At 42.7% G+C, this 19,972-nt stretch overlaps 1 protein-coding gene across 1 annotated transcript in view; it reads right to left on the bottom strand.

Moving 5' to 3' along the window:
• LOC126101421 (neurotrophin 1) overlaps positions 1 to 19,564 on the bottom strand; it is a 125,277-nt gene extending 105,713 nt beyond the window's left edge. Inside the window, exon 1 of the mRNA XM_049912082.1 lies at positions 19,509 to 19,564. Within this exon, the coding sequence (XP_049768039.1) occupies positions 19,509 to 19,564 (56 nt within the window). The remainder of the gene's footprint in view (positions 1 to 19,508) is intronic.
• Positions 19,565 to 19,972: the final 408 nt, after the last annotated feature.

Raw genomic sequence — 19,972 nt, 5'->3', positions numbered from 1 at the left:
GCCGACTGTTTGCAATTCCCTAGTATTCCACCAATGAATCACAGTCTGCCCTGCTTTTTCTACAGGTGAAACTATGTAATCGTTGCGTTTCATAACTCTACAAATTATTACCCCTACGTATTCGTATGAGTTGGCAGGTGATACTGCAGTCATAGACTAGACTACAATGTTTTATTTCGTTATTTAAAGTGCACAGTTTTACATTTACGACCATTTAAAGCTAGTTACCGATCCTTGCACCACGTCGAAATCTTGTCAACATCTGATTAGTATCTATGCGGCTTTTCTAAAACAATACTTAATTATAGACAAGCGCATCATCTCAGAAGAGAATGATGTTACTTTTAACATAGTCTGCAGAGTCAGTAGCATAAAACGGGAGCAGCAGAGGTCGCAATACATTTCCCTGGGGCAATGAGATGCTATTTCTACATCTGTCTTTGACTCCCAAACCGAGGTGAACGTGTCCTCCACACCAAGAAATTTTCAATCCATTCACAAATCTCACTTTAAACTCCATACGTAAGTTCCTTCGTACTGAGTCAAATGCCTTTTGAAAGTCAAGATACTGTACATCAGTTTGACTACATTTCAGTACGTCATGAAAAGAAAACTGCGAAGTGGATTTCACATAACCTATGTTTTCGGAATCACCGCTGGTTGGCACGAACGAAATCATTCTCTTCGAGAAACCTCATCACATTTCAGCTCAAAATATGTTCCAATATTTTACAAGAAATCGACGCCAATATGTTGGACGGTAGTTTCGCGGCTCACTTCCCCTGCTGCCCCTTTTGCACAAAGGTGTGACATGTATTTTCTTCCAATCATTAGGCACAGATTTTTGTTTGGTGGATTTTCCGTATATTATAGTTCAAAGAGAGACAAAGCCGCAGATTTTGTATAGAGACTGATAGCTATTTCATCAGGCCCTGAACCTTCCTTTATTTTTAACGACTTCAGCTGTTTCTCAACGCTACACACACTAACATCTATTTAATTCATCTTTGTATGTTACGAGAATTAAATTGGGCATTATACCCGGGTTTTCCTATTGGAAAACGGAGTTACGAATGTCTGCATTTGCTTTGCTGCCTCAGTTTCAGTTTGTATCTCATCCACGAGTGTCTGGAACCAAACTTTGGTACACTAACAGCCTTTACAGAATTTCTTTGGTAATTGTGAAATATCTTCCGATGACCTTCTGCTACGGTAGGCACCGCGGAGTTCACGCATCCGCCCCTTACCAGCTATACGCATTTCATTCAGCATCTTTCTATCTACTGCCCTATGCTTTATTTTACACCTGTTATGCAGTAGCCTCAGTTTCTTTAGAAGTTTCTTTACAGCGACTGTATACCATGGAGGGTTCATCCCATCACGAATTGTTGTGCCTGGTACATATTTATCAAGTACATGGTCAACCATTGCATTACATTTGACCCACATTTCCTCTACATGCTCCTGTCCTGTCTTCATTGAGATATGGCACACCTGCCTCATTATCTGGTTTGCTGAGCATCTAAATCTTTCTGCTTGGTTTAGCTGCCATTTGTACTTTCGTAATCCTATATTGCTACAGCTGCCTCATGGTCACTGTTACCAGTTTCATTGTCAACGTCAGAAAGGTCAGCTCGGTTTATTGCCATTAGGTACAATACATTTCCATCACGATTGAGTCTGAACAATACATCATCGTATTTTATCATTTTCTGGAGTCCTAATCCACAGATTATGTTTTCATCGACAACAGATGTACGAGGATTGGAACTTAAATAGTGGCAACTATTTATTCGCAGCCGATACAAAAGAGTTACATGTTTGCACCTGTTACTGTCCTTCAAAGTAGTCGCCATCGTTGTGTACAACCCGTTGCCAGCGATGAGGAAGGCATAGAATACTGTTAGCAGAGCCTGTTCCGTTGCTGATGGGAATGGAAGGGTCTACTGCCTGTCGAATCTCTGGAACAGTTCTAAAGCGAATGCCACGAGGTGGTTTCTTCATCTTCGGAATCAAATCAAAGACACAAGGACTTAAGTTCGGGGAGTATGGTGGATGGTACAGTACTTCCCAGTCCCATCGACCGAACAGAGCAGCCACAGCTTGCGCTGTATACGTCCGCGCATTGTCGTGCAAAATGATGGGTGGGTTGCGCAGAATGTGTCGCCGCTTTCGCAAAGCTGGTCGCAGGTGGTGCTCCAAACACGAACAGTAATACTGCGCATTGACGGTCTGCCGTGAAGTAACGTAATGCGTTAGTATAAAACCATCACAGTCGTACATGAGAATGACCATAACTTTCACCATACTGGCGTTCTGACGCAGTTTCGACTTTCGCGGTGATCCATAATGACGCCATTCGTTGGATTGGCGTTTCAGTCTTGGCTCAAGCGATATGGCCCATGTCTCATCCAGTGTTACGATACGGCGTAAGAAAGCCTCTCCTTCGCGCTCATAGCGCTCCAAGTTCGTCTGAGCAGCGTCGTAGCGCATCCATTTCTGCACTTCCATCAAGTAATGTGGAACCCATCGTGATGCAATTTTTCGCATGCCCAGGCGTTCCTTCAGGATGCGAAGCACAGTCGTATGCGCTAATCCAGTTTTCGTGGGCGAGCCTCACGAATGGTATGGCGTCTATCACTGTCCACTAACGCGGCAACAGCGTGCACTTCTTTTACAGAGACGCTAGGACGATCTGCCCCAGCCGGCCGATGTGGTTCAAATGGCTCTGAGCACTATGGGACTTAACATCTGTGGTCATCAGTCCCCTAGAACTTAGAACTACTTAAACTTAACTAACCTAAGGACATCACACACATCCATGCCCGAGGCAGGATTCGAACCTGCGACCTTAGCAGTCGCGCCGGCCGATGTGGCTGAGCGGTTCTAGGCGCTGCAGTCTGGACCCGCGCGACCGCTACGGTCGCAGGTTCGAATCCTCCCTCGGGCATGGATGTGTGTGTTGTCCTTAGGTTAGTTAGGTTTAAGTAGTTGTAAGTTCTAGGAGGCTGGTGACCTCTGATGTTAAGTCCCATAGTGCTCAGAGCCATTTGAACCATTTGAACGACCTGCCCGATGGATCTCTGCCATAGTTTGCCGACCTTCGTTGAAGGCTTTTACCCAACGTGCCACTGTTCTGTCCCACGCCCGGGTTCCCGGGTTCGATTCCCGGCGGGGTCAGGGATTTTCTCTGCCTCGTGATGGCTGGGTGTTGTGTGCTGTCCTTAGGTTAGTTAGGTTTAAGTAGTTCTAAGTTCTAGGGGACTTATGACCACAGCAGTTGAGTCCCATAGTGCTCAGAGCCATTTGAACCACTGTTCTGTACGGTAATGTCGATTCCCCACACGCTTCTTGAAGACCTTAATAACACTGTCGTGTTGTTCGACCTCTGACACATTCAGTCTTGATCCAACTCCGTTGTTCCTGTTTCGAAAACACAGTGACACCGTTACGTTAGACCGCTCGCTCACAAATGCCTGTGTTTCCCTTGATTGTGCGCACGCCTGTGACGTGGGACGGGCGAGTCCATTTGCGCGTAGGTAAGGTAGGTATGTCAACAACGTGTGCTATCAGCGACAATAGTAAATCCCATTGCATAGCGTCTCCACAGTAGTGTTGCCACTATTTAAGTTCCAACCTACGTATTTACACTCTTGAACTACGTCATTTGCAACCAAAGTGTCAGTTGCATAGCAACAAAGCGGAATACGCGTTATAATGTGAGTGATTCGAGGAATCTCGATCAGTGAATTACGAAGTGCGTTTTATTATGCAGACTTGCACGTAACTAAAGCGCAGTGTAGTATATGCAGCAGTGCTAACATTCTTGATGCATCAGAAAGGCAAAATATGTACACTCACTTACAAAAAAAAGTTAAGCACCCGGAAGGGGAGGAAGAAGCTGAATCAGACTTTACGGCTTGAGAAAGTAGTGATGTTATTTCAGAGATCACAACATCGAGTCTATTTTACAAAGAACATGGCATTATGAACCCTCTTATCAATATGAAGCTGCTCTCCTTCTGGCCTGGTTCGGTATTAGAGAGCCGTTTCCTCCTCTCCTGATCCAAACTGGCCCACAACTGTTATAATTGGTCCTTGATGTCCTGGACACTGCAAATGGTACGGAGCTGACGTTCGTGTTAGTCGCTCACACTTTCGATCGAGTATAGATCTGGGCATCTTGCTGGCTATGAGAGTACCTCTACATCCTGCAGTCAGGTCTCAGAAACACGTTCCACGCGTGGATGAGCATTGTCCTACTGAAAAGTGACACCACGTTACTGTCTCATGAGGCGTTAACACGTGCGGAAGCAGGATGGCCGTCACACACCGCGGTGCCGTCAGACTTCCCTCAGTCATTGCCACGCGTGACCTGAACTCAGGTGACTCCCCCCACCATGAAACCAGGACGTTAGAAGAATAGCATCCCTTCCGAAGTCGCCGCCGCAGTAGCCAACGATGATCGTCCAGAGTAGTGCAGAAGAACGATTCATCGCCGAACGCAATGCCACGCAATTCATCAGCAGTTTATGCGTCCCGGTCACGGCAGCAGTCCAAACGCAGTGTTGTGGTGTTAACGGCAGCCTACACTTGCGACGGTAATTCCCTAGTCCAGCCACATTCGGCATTCTTAGGTGTTACCTCTCATTCGACGGTAACGTGGTGCTACTTTTCAACAGGACGATTCGGGATGACACAGAATGTTCCAGTTGTTCCCTTATTTACTTGCGGATGGCAGGCACAGATACGATAGGGTTACGATGTTGCGATCTTCCATACTGGTGTGTAGACGTGTCGACCGAAATCTTAAGGGGAGTTGGAACGTCGTATGCCAACAATGTTAAATTTAGTGACTTAAGCTTCCCTGTATTTCAGGAACCACTGTAGCCATTGACATGAAACTTTTACAAGACATTAAACTGCATGTTCTGAGTCTACTGAACTACAATAATTGCATTTCAGCCACTCTTTTCGCAAATACAATTATTTAATTACACGGTTAAAATTTTGTGTACTTTTTTTGTACATTATCCTAAATAATTTTAATTATACATAACATTATGTTCTTCTTTTAGTTCAGTAGACTCAGGATATGTATGCTACTCTTCCCTGAACACTTGAATACTCTACTCGAAGTGGTTTCTGAGATTTAGAGAAAATGCAACAGAAAATGTAAATTTTCAGGAACTGCTTATAAAGTTTCAAAAGACAGCACCTCATTTAATATATGCCTAATTTTTTATTTCTAGTCACTCAGAAGCACCTTACTGTATATTATCCTCTTGGTCTTTTTCCAAGTTTTTTCTTCTTTTCTTCTTTCGGACTCCTTAGTAGCCAACTGTGCTGCATACTCTGCTTTATGAAGGCGAACCTTGTCCATTCGTTCAAGATCTCTGATGCACTTTGCTCCAGGATTAAGTCTCATAGGCTGTAGCACTTTCACCCTACCAATGTTGCCATCATCAAAAGCAATAACAGCATCACTGACCCCCCACTTTAGTGTCTTCATTCCAACAAAATCATTTTTTGATATGCGAGTCCATACAATATTACTGAGCGACTCATTAAGATTCTGAGTCTCATCATGCAGACACTTCTTCAGTAATTCAGGATTTGCCAGGTCTATGTAAATAGGTTTCATGATATCCACGACTGCTGCTGGGACGGAATGTTTATGATTGTATGAACTGTTTGAGTACTGGACATTGCGGTAATTGCACCATGAATCAGATCCAGGAGGCCAAAGGTGGTGTTCTGGTTTTTCATCAGTTGACATTTTGTGGAAGAAGACAGCCCATACTGCGTGCTTCATTTTCAACAAATCTTTAGTATTATTTCTAATGGCCACCCCTTAATACTGCTGTAGTTCATCAAGGATTTTGTCTGTCGGCATGCCTCTTATGGTTTTACCATCAGACAGTTTCTTGTCTTTCAAACTTTGTTTCATCTTCCTCAACCTGGTGCCCATCCTCTTCTGGACACGACCAGCACTGTTAACCTTTATAAAACACCAATCCACAGCCTTCTATATAAAAAGTTACCGATTTTATTAGATCTTGAAGTAATGCACGTAAAAATTTTAACAAATCTTTAACATATTGCAGCGTGTCAGCAACTGTGAGATGTACAGAAAATAAACAATTTTTTCAGCCTTCAGTAGCAAGGTAATTTTACTCGTTTACCTAGGTTTCGATTCCAGTAATGGAATCTTCTTCAGAACCTATAAATTAAACCACTATAGTGCGATTGTACATGTGTGTCTTTGTATTTCGTTATATGCTTGGTAATGACACATAGTTGCTAAGGCGTTTTTATTTTAAAGACATTTTATGCTTAGCACGCATGGTTTCGACACTAATTTTTAGTTACTGTAGCGAGGCTTCGCCCTCTTACTATAATATTTAAATGGAAATTAAATTTTTATACCTTGGCTTTGTAGTTTGTTCTCAGGTATAGTGTTTAATGTTGCTATACCAATAGATATGTTTGTCCAATTGTAGGACAGCTTTCAGTCACAATTTGTTTATATGTATATTTGCTCTAAGTAATTTTGAGACAGTTTGTCTCTCGCGCCTGCGCCTGCGCTTGGGCTCGCGCATGCGCTTGGCCGCGGCCGAGCCTCGCCGCTGAACTGCTCACGACGCCTAGTTTCCGAGCCGCTCACGTGTGGTCCTTATTTCTGGCCGGTGTAGCTCCGTCTACGTTCACCTTAATGGTTTTTAATTTTGACTGACATAATCTTATAATTATGCGTCTTTATTGCTTCAATTTTTAATCTGTGACATGGCCAGTGTTTGGCTCTCAAAATAATTTAATTTGTAAGTACCACGATTTCTTTATTATTTAATCATTAGACTGATAATGCATTTTAGTGAGTAATATATGTCCGTATGTGGTTTAATTTATAGGTTCTGAAGAAGATTCCATTACTGGAATTGAAACCTAGGTAAACGAGTAAAATTACCTTGCAACTGAAGGCTGAAAAAATTGTTTAATTTCTGTAAAAATTTTAACATTTTCTACCAGCGTAGGTTATATTAAAGAAAGTAAAATGAAATATGAGTTTATAGGTGATATACATATCATTTTATTCGGAAAATTGCTAATTTTATAATGAGATAAAAGTCGGAATATCTGAAAAAAAATCCGTTATAACTCCCCTTAAAGGCGATTATGATTGCCCTTGAACCCACACAGTTCTGCATTGTGTCACTCTCGCATCAGAATGCCTCGCAAGTCTGGATATTGCACGATTCGACCAGCTGTCGACATACTACACGATTCGGACAGTTGGCGACATAGAGGCCCAGAATGGCGCCCTTTTCAAACTACATCAGCGCTGCTAACGCTGTCTCACGCGAGTAGTCGCTCACAAGGCTCACTAGAAATCTGATGCTGTCCTCGCGCCTTATATACCCTACCAGGACTGGTAGCAATACAAAAAACGCGAAAAACACTCATCCACTCTGGCGGTCGTGCAACCTACCACAGAGTTTGGCAACTTCAACCATAGACATACCCGTTGCTGGTGTGTACGTGTACGAAGTTACATGGACATCAGACTAAGTCTTCGTTGCTTGAGTTTTTTTGTCAAGTAGTGTATTTTATATATATTTTGTAGTTCCTAGGTCACCTTGAATATAGCTCTTCGTATTTACAGCTTCTTATGTGCTCTCTGTGCAGTATTTCGAAAATTTTTGACTGTGGACCGTAGATATTTGTTGAAAGTACAATACGTTTGAGGAAAGCGCTTTTCGTCCCGCGCGACAGCTGCGGTCGCGGGTTCGAATCCTGCCTCAGACATGGATGTGTATGATGTCCTTAGGTTAGTTAGGTTTAAGTAGTTCTAGGGGATTGATGATGTCAGATGTTAAGTCCCATAGTGCTCAGAGCCATTTGAACCATTTGCTTTTCGTCTCGTGGACGGGTCATTAGTTACGAACACGATTTTGGATGGGGGTAGGACTGGGAATAAAATAGGCAGTGTCCTTGCCCAAAGATCCATCCTGACATTTTTCGTAAGTCATTTAGAAACAGCAAGAAACCTCTAATCTGAAGCATTATCTTCCAGAATACGAGTCCTGTGTCTTATCATTGTGCTACCTCACTTGGTAGAAAGAGGAGACAAATTTGCCACTCAGTAATGCATTGCTTTGTTTTACCCCCATTACAAGCACATACATAAAAACCGAAACGATATTCGTTCGGAATATACCGTACTGAATATGGAGACTATAGGGAGATTATTATTCCGTAGTTATCAGCATTCTTGATAGTAACACATTTTTTTGGAATACCGTAGTAATCTTCTTGTACAATTTAAGACAGTGACTACTAAATTATGTTTGTATTTATTGAACGTAGAAATTTAGATGCATCACCACTGCTGAATAATGTAAATAGCTAATGGCTGAATGTTGTAAACGAGTGTGACGTGTCCCGACATAAAACAAATATAATTCTTTATCCTCAATGAAAGTTTCACCGCTTTAGAGACGGTGAGTAGCTCACAACTTAACAGAGCAGTGGTAAGAAAGCTGTTTCCCTGAAGCCACGTCTAACTCACGAACTGTGGTGGCACTGTTCCGTTGAAGTATGGCATGGCGAGTGAAATAATCGGTAACAAAATACTTATGATCCTCGTATGGAAACATGCGGCAAGTGAGAAGGTGGTGAATAGTGTACGGCAGGGCTATGTTGTACCTGGGGCCTCTAACACCGCGTCATGTCGCGGTCCAGATACGCAGCCTGCTTCGTGCTATCGACGCCTGCGATCTGGAAGACCTCTAGACCTCACAGAAACTTCTGGACTTCTGCTTGAAAACGTACAATTCCTCTTACCACTACCGAATTTATTTCTCTGTCTCTCTCTCTCTTCCTTACTTCAAGACGATAGAGAGAGAAATGTTTACATTCATTGTTCGACAAAGAAGAAACGAAACTGCTTGTACTACTAAGGAACGTCTGTCGTAGCGCGTTAGTGATCAATACTTTCAGCAACATCGATGAACTTAGTGGCCGATGTTACGTACGTGTTCTTGCACTCTGCCAGAAAATGTCGCTTACGATGGATAACACAAAACAAACGAAACTAACGCCGAAAACGTGTTTACTTAACAAATGTGTCCAGTTAATATAATGGAAGATATTCTGGAAAAATATTATTGGCTGTACGCCTTACAACTTCTTTATTTCATTGGAGCAGGACAGGTTTCGAACTTCCAGTGATGTGTTACCAGACTGTCTTCCATTAAATTCGTTAAGACTATTAGAGACTACAATCTTGAAACTTTTACAGTAAGGAAACAGTTCGAAAATGAGAAATAATAGGATAGGCTCTTTGACTCAGTGCGTTTGGTTTTCTATGCTGGGCAGCATGGCTACCATAAGCGGCTAGAGTGGTAGTTTCCAAATATCGGCAAATCACAGAATACACCAATAAACTAATAGTTAAACCTGTTGTTTGAAAGAGAGAAATATTAACTTTCAATAGAGAAAAGTCTGACTGAGACGAAAAAATAACCAGATTTAAAATAATCAGATATTAAAAAGGAATAGCAAAAGTAGACAGAGTGGTGGAATGGTGTCCTGCAGTTGGCTGATGCTTCTTAAGAAGTTATGTTTGTTTTACAATTTGAGATTTTTGTGGACAGGATTACTATGAATCATGTACAGAGACTCTCCAATAGTTCCAGAATTACGCTAATGTTTCCCCGATTTTGCACTCCGCCACCACAGCAAATAGGGCCTGTTTGGGAGTCTTACACAACAGTAATTGTTTCCTTATGCTAATACTTATAAGATTTGAAGGTCATGCCTAGACATCATTTTCCTATAACAGTACGACAAAATCCTTAAATTCGAAAAAAATCACCTTTGAAAACCAACAGATTTTCGAACACTGTCAAGTTCATTAATGAAAAATAAAACTGACTAGTCATCCATACTGCCAGAGCTGTGGAATGGTTCACACTGCTTTATACCGAACAGCAGGTATCTCCAAAATTGCTGATCTGTGCAAATGGATAAATTTTAAAATATCTAGTCGGCTATCAACGAAATAAACAACAAGAAAATAATGTACACATGTGCAAAGTTTTTCCAGCATGCAAGAAAGAACACTCGCGTGGTTGATATATTGTTTTATAAATTACATCTTCAGCGAAGGAGGGGAGTCTATAAATGAGTTTAAGCAAAACATGATGAACGAAAAAGAAGAAATCCTCACCAATATATGCGAAAGTGAAAATTTTTTATCATTTACACATCTTACTTAAATTCTGTATTTAATGTCAACGTAAAAGATTTGTAAGACATGTTGCTAAATAATCGCAATATTTCCTAAGAAACTATTTGGTAATGAACCAGCTTCGTATTTTCGAAGTAGCTTGTTCGATCCTCGCTCATTGCAATATTTTTTTACCCTTATCTAAATTCTATGTTTATTATCAAATATTAACGTTCATTAACAAATATTGCATCATATTTTTGAATAAATTTACTTCTTTTTTAATTATCACTGAAATGAAAATGCGAGTTTTAAAAAAAAAATTTTAATATGAGAATCAGCAGAGAAAAACTGAAGTTTTTTTTTTGCTTGTAGAAATTGGCACTGTATTATTGATTAATACAATTCTTCCTTTAGCAACAAAGCATTTTATTTGTGTGTATGAAAATTTATTTTCATATGTTTTTAATTAAAATAAAAGATGTTATTTTTATTAAAAATTTAATATAATATTTCTTAATCAACATTCACATCTGATAATAAGTATGGAATTTAAATAAAAGTAAAAAAAGTGACTGTCAGCGAGACTCGAACCAGCTACCTGACATTTACCAAACCAAAGCGTTACCAAGATATTTTTCATAAAATATCAAATTTATTCAACAACAGATGCTAAAAATGTTTTACATTGAACTTAATTACATTACAACAGGAACAACAATTTCGTTCAGGAACCTCACAACATACATTCAAGTCTACTTCACTTGTCTTTTATAGGATGTTGCATGTCTGTTCTTGTAGTGGTTATGGTGCTGCTATTTTGTGTAGAACCAGAGACGTTATTTAATCTTACTTCCTTCTGTTAGGACGTATTAGGTTATTTGACCCTTTATCCAACTGACAACGTTCGTTTTGGATTTGATAGAGAGCTTAGAGTCCGGGTCTGGCGTGGCGTTGTTGCTGCTAATATTTTCCGGACGTTGTCACATGTTTCCTTGTCGTCGACATATAGTTGGTACTGCGTTTGTGATTGTCTGCAAGGTGCATTCAATTCAAATCTAAGTTAGTTGAGATTTTTGTGTTCACAGTCCGATACGACAAAGTTCTGACTTGGGTTGGAATGCCTTGATTGTGTATTTTCTCCCCTATCGCCTGCTATTTTAGTACGATATTCTTTCGTCGTTTTCCTTACCTTAATTTTCCACATATGTCTCTCACCTCCAGCATGTTATTTTCCGGGATTTGTATAAGTACATAGCTGTTTGCGCTGCCTAAATATGTTTGTATGTGGTTACAGGCAGGCGTGGGGGGGAGGGGGGGGGGTCGACGTTCACTTTTAGTATATAACCATGGCTAATGAAAGCAACCGGCCTTGCCACAATGGGAACACCAATTCCTCTCAGATCACCCAAGTTCAGCACAGTCGGACTTAGCTAACACTTGGATGGGTGACCTTCCAGGCTTCAAAGCTCTGTTGGTAAGCGGGGTGCACTCAGCCCTTGTGAGGCCAATTGAGCTGCTCCTTGGTTGGGAGATAGCGGCTCCGGTCACGAAAACTGACAACTGCCGGGAGAGCGGTATGCCCTTCCATATCTCCATCCAGTGACCCGTATCGGCTGATGATGACGCCGCGGAGGTCGGTGCCGTTCCGGGTCCTGATCCGATGAAGAAGAGTTAGCTAGTGAAAAGGCCTAGTGCTGCTCTTATCCTAGTCAGTCTTTCTTGTGGCACTGGCTAAAATCTGTGGAACAGAGTTGATCCCAGAGGGGATGCAAATATGTGCTAAAATAGTTTTCTGATTTTCATCCAGGTTTCTGATGCAGTCGTCTTTGACATACTCGCGTATCTAGGTAGGAAAACTTACGCAGTTGACGGCTATGATGTGCTTTATACGAGGTGCATTCAAGTTCTAAGGCCTCCGATTTTTTTTCTAATTGACTACTCACCCGAAATCGATGATACTGGCGTTACTTCTCGACGTAATCGCCCTGCAGACGTACACATTTTTCACAACGCTGACGCCATGATTACATGGCAGCGGCGAAGGCTTCTTTAGGAGTCTGTTTTGACCACTGGAAAATCGCTGAGGCAATAGCAGCACGGCTGGTGAATGTGCGGCCACGGAGAGTGTCTTTCATTGTTGGAAAAAGCCAAAAGTCACTAGGAGCCAGGTCAGGTGAGTAGGGAGCACGAGGAATCACTTCAAAGTTGTTATCACGAAGAAACTGTTGCGTAACGTTAGCTCGATGTGCGGGTGCGTTGTCTTGGTGAAACAGCACATGCGCAGCCCTTCCCGGACGTTTTTGTTGCAGTGCAGGAAGGAATTTGTTCTTCAAAACATTTTCGTAGGATGCACCTGTTACCGTAGTGCTCTTCGGAGCGCAATGGGTAAGGATTACGCCCTCGCTGTCCCATAACATGGACACCATCATTGCCGGCCGGGGTGGCCAAGCGGTTAAAGGCGCTACAGTCTGGAACCGCGTGACCGCTACGGTCGCAGGTTCGAATCCTGCCTCGGGCATGGATGTGTGTGATGTCCTTAGGTTAGTTAGGTTAAAGTACTAAGTTCTAGGGGACTGATGACCTTAGAAGTTAAGTCCCATAGTGCTCAGAGCCATTTGAACCATTTTTTTTGACACCATCATTTTTTCAGCACTGGCGGTTACCCGAAATTTTTTTGGTGCCGGTGAATCTGTGTGCTTCCATTGAGCTGACTGGCGCTTTGTTTATGTATTGCAAAATGGCATCCACGTCTCATCCATTGTCACAACCGACGAAAAGAAAGTCCCATTCATGCTGTCATTGCGCGTCAACATTGCTTGGCAACATGCCTCACGGGCAGCCATGTGGTCGTCCGTCAGCAATCATGGCACCCACATAGATGACACTTTTCGCATTTTCAGGTCGTCATGCAGGATTGTGTGCACAGAACCCACAGAAATGCCAACTCTGGAGGCGATCTGTTCAACAGTCATTCGGTGATCCCCCAAAACAATTCTCTCCACTTTCTCGATCATGTCGTCAGACCGGCTTGTGCGAGCCCGAGATTGTTTCGGTTTGTTGTCACACGATGTTCTGCCTTCGTTAAACTGTCACATCTACGAACGCACTTTCGACACATCCATAACTCCATCACCACATGTCTCCTTCAACTGTCGATGAATTTCAATTGGCTTCATACCACGCAAATTCAGAAAACGAATGATTGCACGCTGTTCAAGTAAGGAAAACGTCGCCATTTTAAGTATTTAAAACAGTTCTCATTCTCGCCGCTGGCGGTAAAATTCCATCTGACGTACGGTGCTGCCATCTCTGGGACGTATTGACAATGAACGCGGCCTCATTTTAAAACAATGCGCATGTTTCTATCTCTTTCCAGTCCGCAGAAAAAAAATCGAAGGCCTTAGAACTTGAATGCACCTCGTACTAGGCCGGAAGGCACAGGCTATTACGTTAATAAATGGCAAATTACTCGTATTTGTGCTTAACAGCGTCTAAAATATTCTAAATATCAAGGGCGACTTTTTTCGAATTTCTATGGAAATACTGCTATAGCAATCATGTTCGGGCACTGGTCTTCAGATTCTATAAAAATGAGTGATCTCTGGGCATAGCATTTCGTAAAGCCTAAGTCAGAAGTCACATGGCTGCTCTTTCTAGCTTTATTGGTAACTGTTCTGATAATAATGGCATACGTCAGCTGGAACTTTTTAAATCAGTTTCCCAGATAGCGTAGCGATCGTAGGATATCAGAACATACTAGATAGTTAAATTGGCTAACGTATTTGGTTATGCCATTGTCAGTTACACTCTTTGAATGGACTGGGTACTTGCACTTGAATTTCATATTTTAGATTTGGTGAACGGCAGCTTTAGGCTGCAGTTTAAAACTGAGTTGCAGAGTTGCTCCATGACCATTTGTTTGTCAGTCTCGTTGCCTTCAAGTAAGATTTGATCATCAGCAAATAACATTTAAAATTGCCTCTGCATAGAGGAACAGAATTCCTTCTCACAAGGGAACCTCCCCATCGCACCCGCCTCAGATTTAGTTATAAGTTGGCACAGTGGATAGGCCTTGAAAAACTGAACACAAATCAATCGAGAAAACAGGAAGAAATTGTGTAGAACTATGAAAAAAATTAGTAAAATATACAAACTGAGTAGTCCATGCGGAAGATAAGCAACATCAAGGATAGTGTAAGCTCCCGAGCGCCGTGGTCCCATGGTTAGCGTGAGCAGCTGCGGAACAAGAGGTAATTTGTTCAAGTCTTCCCTCGAGTGAAAAGTTTAATTTTTTATTTTCAATTTATGTGACAAACTCTTATGTTTTCATCACGTTTAGGAGTGATTATCACATCCTCAAGAAAACCTAAGTCGGGCAAGGTAGAAGAATCTTTTTACGCATTCGCCAAGTGTACAAGTTAGGTGGGTCGACAACATATTCCTGTCATGTGACGCACATGCCGTCACCAGTGTCGTATAGAATATATCAGACTTGTTTTCCTGTGGAGGAATCGGTTGACCTATGACCTTGCGATCAAATGTTTTCGGTTCCCATTGGAGAGGCACATCCTTTCGTCTACTAATGGCACGGTTTTGCGGTGCGGTCGCAACACACAGACACTAAACTTATTGCAGTGAACAGAGACGTCAGTGAACGAACGGGCAGATCATAACTTTGGGAAAATAAAGGAAGTAAAATTTTCACTCGAGGTATGACTTGAACCAAGGACCTCTCGTTTTGCAGCTACTCACGCTAACCACGGGACCACGGCGCCCCTGAGCTCACCTTCTCCTTGATGTATATCTTGCGCATGGACTACTCAGTTTGTATATTTTACTAATTTTGTTCACTGTTCCACACAACTTCTTCCTATTTTCTCGATTGATATGTGTTTAGTTTTTCAAGGCCTATCCACTGTGCCAACTTATAACTAAATCTGAGGCGGGTGCGATGGGGAGGTTCCCTTGTCAGAAACAACCCTGAGTTTGTGAATAAACACACTCCCGGCTATATCCCTTCTCTCTAAGTCGCCAGCAGCTTGGGAGGGCGTCTGCAGTTTGGAAAGAAAGGATTGCAGACTGTGGCAAGTTGGACTTTTAGCGCGTGCCTGATACCTGCTCGGATGGCATAACTCGTATCGTATTGGCCGCCAGAGGTAGGAACCTGTGAACTGCGTTGTAGCACACCGTTTTAATTTATCAAGTACCTTCAATGACAAGTCACACAATTTGTGACACAAGTTGATTAAAAGAAGCAATCGATTGATAGGATACATACTGAGGCATGAACTAGCCTGCGTTCCGTAAAGGAAGGATGTATGGTAGTAAAAGCTGCAGAGGGAAGCGACGTGCTTGAATCCAGTAAGCAGGTTGAAAGTGATGTAGGCTATGCAGATATTTATGCAGAGTTAAAGAGGTTTACACAGGATAACTAGCAAAGGGAGCTGCTTAAAATGAGTATTCGTAAGGGGGGAAGATTAGAATTCAACGTCCAGTCGACAGCGTTGTCATTTGATACGGTACACAACGTCGAGTTACGAAGGGATGGAATAAGAAATCGGCATTTTCAAAGGAACCATGGCAACATTTGACTGAAACGATTTCGGGAAATCACGAAAAACCTAAATCTGGCTCGCCGGACGGGGATCTGAAGCGTCGTCCTCCCGAATGATATTCCAGTGTGGTAACCACTGCGCATCTCACTTGATCAGTGTTCGAACTTAAGACTACAACAACAACAACAACAACAACAACAACAACACAATGCACACAAAAGGGATTAAAAATAATCGCAAACATTAATTCCATTAGATTAGCAGCTGGAATTGTAACCTTCTCATATTCAGAAACGCACGTGAACTGTTTTGTCGGAACGCCTTTGTAGACGATGTCGCTAGTGCATACCAGCATGGTGGCGCTCCCCTTGAAAGAAGCCAGTTCGAATCGTGGTGGGAGCGAATATTTTTACCACCGGTATTTGGCCGGAAAGGGGAGGCGAGATCGTGGTGTAAAATTCCTGACTACCTTTGCGACACTCTCGTGAATTAAATTCCACAGCTCTCAACGGTGTCACATGAAGTTAGGGCATGAGACACTATTGATGGTGGACCGTCAGTTGGCAGGGAACGTTATAACCGGCGTCCTCTTGCCGCTGTTCTAGAAGCATAGGCTATGTACCATTACTGGTTTCACCATCTCTCTTCTCTCATCAATATACGACACAAATATTACGCCACCCTACACACAAATCCACTACAGTCACCTACTGCCAACAGATCAAATCGAGACACAAGTCTCGTACATAACTTGAAAAGAGGCCATTCTGCTTGTATGACGAGAAATCCTTGTGATCAGGCTGCTGAGCAACCCTTCGGGGTATCCCAGTCAACAAAGTCGTACAACATTTTAGTATCTTTAAATTGTCAGAATTATGACGAAGGTCATAATCATCAACAAGCTGAGACCGAAGAGAAACTCCGACAATCGAAAATTAACTGTACGGGTACGGGAGGGCACAAATGAAAATCATAACTACAAATATAAAGCTAGTAACCGAATTCTCCTACGTGGGTACTACAGTAACTAGTGATAATAGAATTATAGTGCGTATCGGAAGAAGAACCACAGTGCTTCAGAAAGAAAAATCATTGATTAACAATCTCAATACAGAAGTAAGCAATAAATTTTTTAAGACATTTGTTTGAAGAGTTTTAGTCTGTCTTCCTGAAAGGTGGATTCTCGGAAAGGAAAAATCCAAGAAAATGAAGCAGCAGAGGTGCTGTTATAGCTTCAAAAGTGTCTTTGCCTAAAATAAAATCTAATGAGCAAGTAATAAAACGCATAACCGATAAATGAACACTGATAAACAATAGACAGAAAGAAGAAAGAAAATTAATGCAATACCTAATCCAACACAACAACAAAAACGCGTTTGAAGATAAGCAAGTGACACGCCAGAACGTAAGTACTGCAGTTTTGTTCATGTTGACAATGTTGTTAGCGTAAAGCACCCAAGAGCACACTAAACTTGACTACAGTCGTTGCTGTTTATTTAGTGCTTAACGGTTAAACTACATTCGGTACTTTTAAGTACCCAGTTACACTTACTCCACACCTCCAGTAGAAGACTTGAGGAGATGCACACACCTACTGCGTTCTGTTGCAGCCATCTACTAAGAAGTAACACAGGATATTTAAAAATATCGAAACTTGTTCAGCCAAGAAAATACATGGGAGCGATGTACACTATGTGATCAAAAGTACCCGGTCACCACCCAAAACATACGTTTTTCATATTAGGTGCATTGTGCTGCCACCTACTGCAAGGTACTCCATATCAGCGACCTCAGTAGTCATTATACATCGTGAGAGAGCGGAATGGGGCCCTCCGCGGAACTCAAGGACTTCGAAGGTGGTCAGGTGATTGGGTGTCACTTGCGTCATACGTCTGATGAGATAGTGAAGTGAAGGAACACGTACAGCACAAAATCCTACAGGCCGACCTCGTCTGTTGACTGACAGAGACCGCCGACAGTTGAAGAGGGTCGTAATGTGTAATAGGCAGACATGTATCCACACCATCACACAACAATTCCGAACTGCAGAAGGATCCATTGAAAGTACTACGACAAGTAGACGGAAGGCGAGAAAACTTGGATTTCATGGTCGAGTGGCTGCTCATAAGCCACATATCACGCCGGTAAATGCCAAGCGACACCTTGCTTGGTGTAAGGAGCGTAAACATTGGACGCTTGAACAGTGGAAAAAGTTGTGTGAGGTGACGAAACGCGGTAAGCAATGTGGCGATCCCATGGCAGGGTGTGGGTATGGCGAATGCTCGGTGGACGTGATCTGTCAGCCTGTGTAGTTTGAACAGAAAAATTCGGAGGCGGTTGTGTTATGGAGTGATCGTGTTTTTCATGGAGTGGTCTTGCACCCCTTATTGTTTTATGTGGCACTACCACACTGATGTTATAAACACCTTCTTGGTTCCCAATGTTGAAGAGCAATTCGGGGATGGTGATTGCATCTTACAACACGATCGAGTGCCTGCTCATAATGCATGGCCTGTAGTGGAATCGTTACAGGTCAATAACATCCCTGTAATGGACTAGCCTGCACAGAGTCCTCACCTGAATCCTATAGAACACCTAGGGGTGTTTTGGAACGCCGACTTCGTGCCGGGCCTCATCGACCGACATCGATACGTCTCCTCAGTGCAGCACTCCGTGAAGTATGGGTTGCCATTCCCCAAGAAACCTTCCAGCTCCTGATTGAAAGTATGCCTGCGAGATTGGAAGCTGTCATCAAAGCTAAGGATGGGCCAATACCATGTGGAATTCCTGCATTACCGATGGATGGCACCACGAACTTGTAAGTCATTTTCAGACAGGTGTCCGGATACTTTTGATCACATAGTGCAGCTCTGTAGCCAATCCACCTTGCAAAGTGTGATTAGTAGAATAAACAACAAAAGCTGCTACACAGTTTAGTTTACTATTAAAATTTGGAGAGTATTTATTCCTGGAACAGTCAACCAATGCACAGAGTGATCTTGGAGGAATGGTACATATTGAGGGATAGAACACTTACCATCATCTGAAGCAAACAAGTCTAGTGAACACAGGCACTAAATTGGATACCCTAAGAACTATGAGATCTTGCTCGTCTTCCGTAGCGTGAAACACGTCTTTTCTACTGAAGAAGTGCTCACAACTCTTAAGCTATGCCTTTTAGTGACCATTTTACTAGAAAATTTTTCTCTTGTTTTGGTCTATACTACCGTCTTTCAAAATAAGGAAAGATAAGAGCTTGCAGTAGAAGAGATGTATCTCACAATATCGAAGATGAAGAATTTCTCATCGCTCTCAACATATGCATCTTACAGCACAAATTTATTAAACTTTTTTCTTTGAGTTGTCGTTCATGTCACATCCCTGAATACCTGTAATTCCTCATGGAACACCCTGTGTTGCTTCCTCATGCGCATATCTCGTGACAGACACACGCGAAATAATGTCCTTACCGCGCACCATTCGTGAGCAGAGCAGGGAAGGAGTGAAGTGACACTGGTACGTGGAGAACTCTCCGCCACAAACCACAGTGTGACTTGTGGAGTATACATCTAGAGAACTATGATGACGGCTATTTGTGGAACGCCCTGTGTGATACAGTATATGGACTTTACTTTCTTTACGTGCCCATATATTGTATTCCCTTAGATTCGCTGGTAGACTTTAGAGAAAGAGCACCGGTGCTCGACCCTGACGGCTACCTGTAGACGTCGGTCTCCTTCTGGGCCACCGTGGGTTCCGCGTGGCCGCTGAGCATCACCTCCCCCACGTGCTCGTCCTCGTGAGGCTGCGCCACCTCCGCCGTCCCCACCGCCCCCACCGCCTCCAGGCCGTCCTCCAGCTGCGGGTCGTCCAGGTCCAAATCGTCCAGATCCAGGTCGTCCAGCGCCGCCGAGGGCGAAGGGGAAGCCCCACTCGGCGACAGCAGCGCCGCCACCAGCACCTGCGGTAAAACATTAACCATTAGCTGCGCTCTATATTTTTGAATACCGACTTAAATACTGAAGTTTACGTGAAGCCATGGACTTAGACTGTACACTGGTAATTCATTACGTTCCACAGCGGTCAACAATGACGCTTCTAACCGTTTCTGACACGAGCAGGCTTCCAGTATTAATTTTCACTTAGGACCACAGTGTGCGTTGATTTGAAAGTTCCCGGCATG

This window comes from Schistocerca cancellata, chromosome 9 (genome assembly GCF_023864275.1).
Source record: "Schistocerca cancellata isolate TAMUIC-IGC-003103 chromosome 9, iqSchCanc2.1, whole genome shotgun sequence".
Lineage (NCBI taxonomy): Eukaryota > Metazoa > Arthropoda > Insecta > Orthoptera > Acrididae > Schistocerca > Schistocerca cancellata.
The sequence above is the reverse complement of the archived record's forward strand: the minus strand, read 5'-3'. Positions and strand labels throughout refer to the sequence as shown.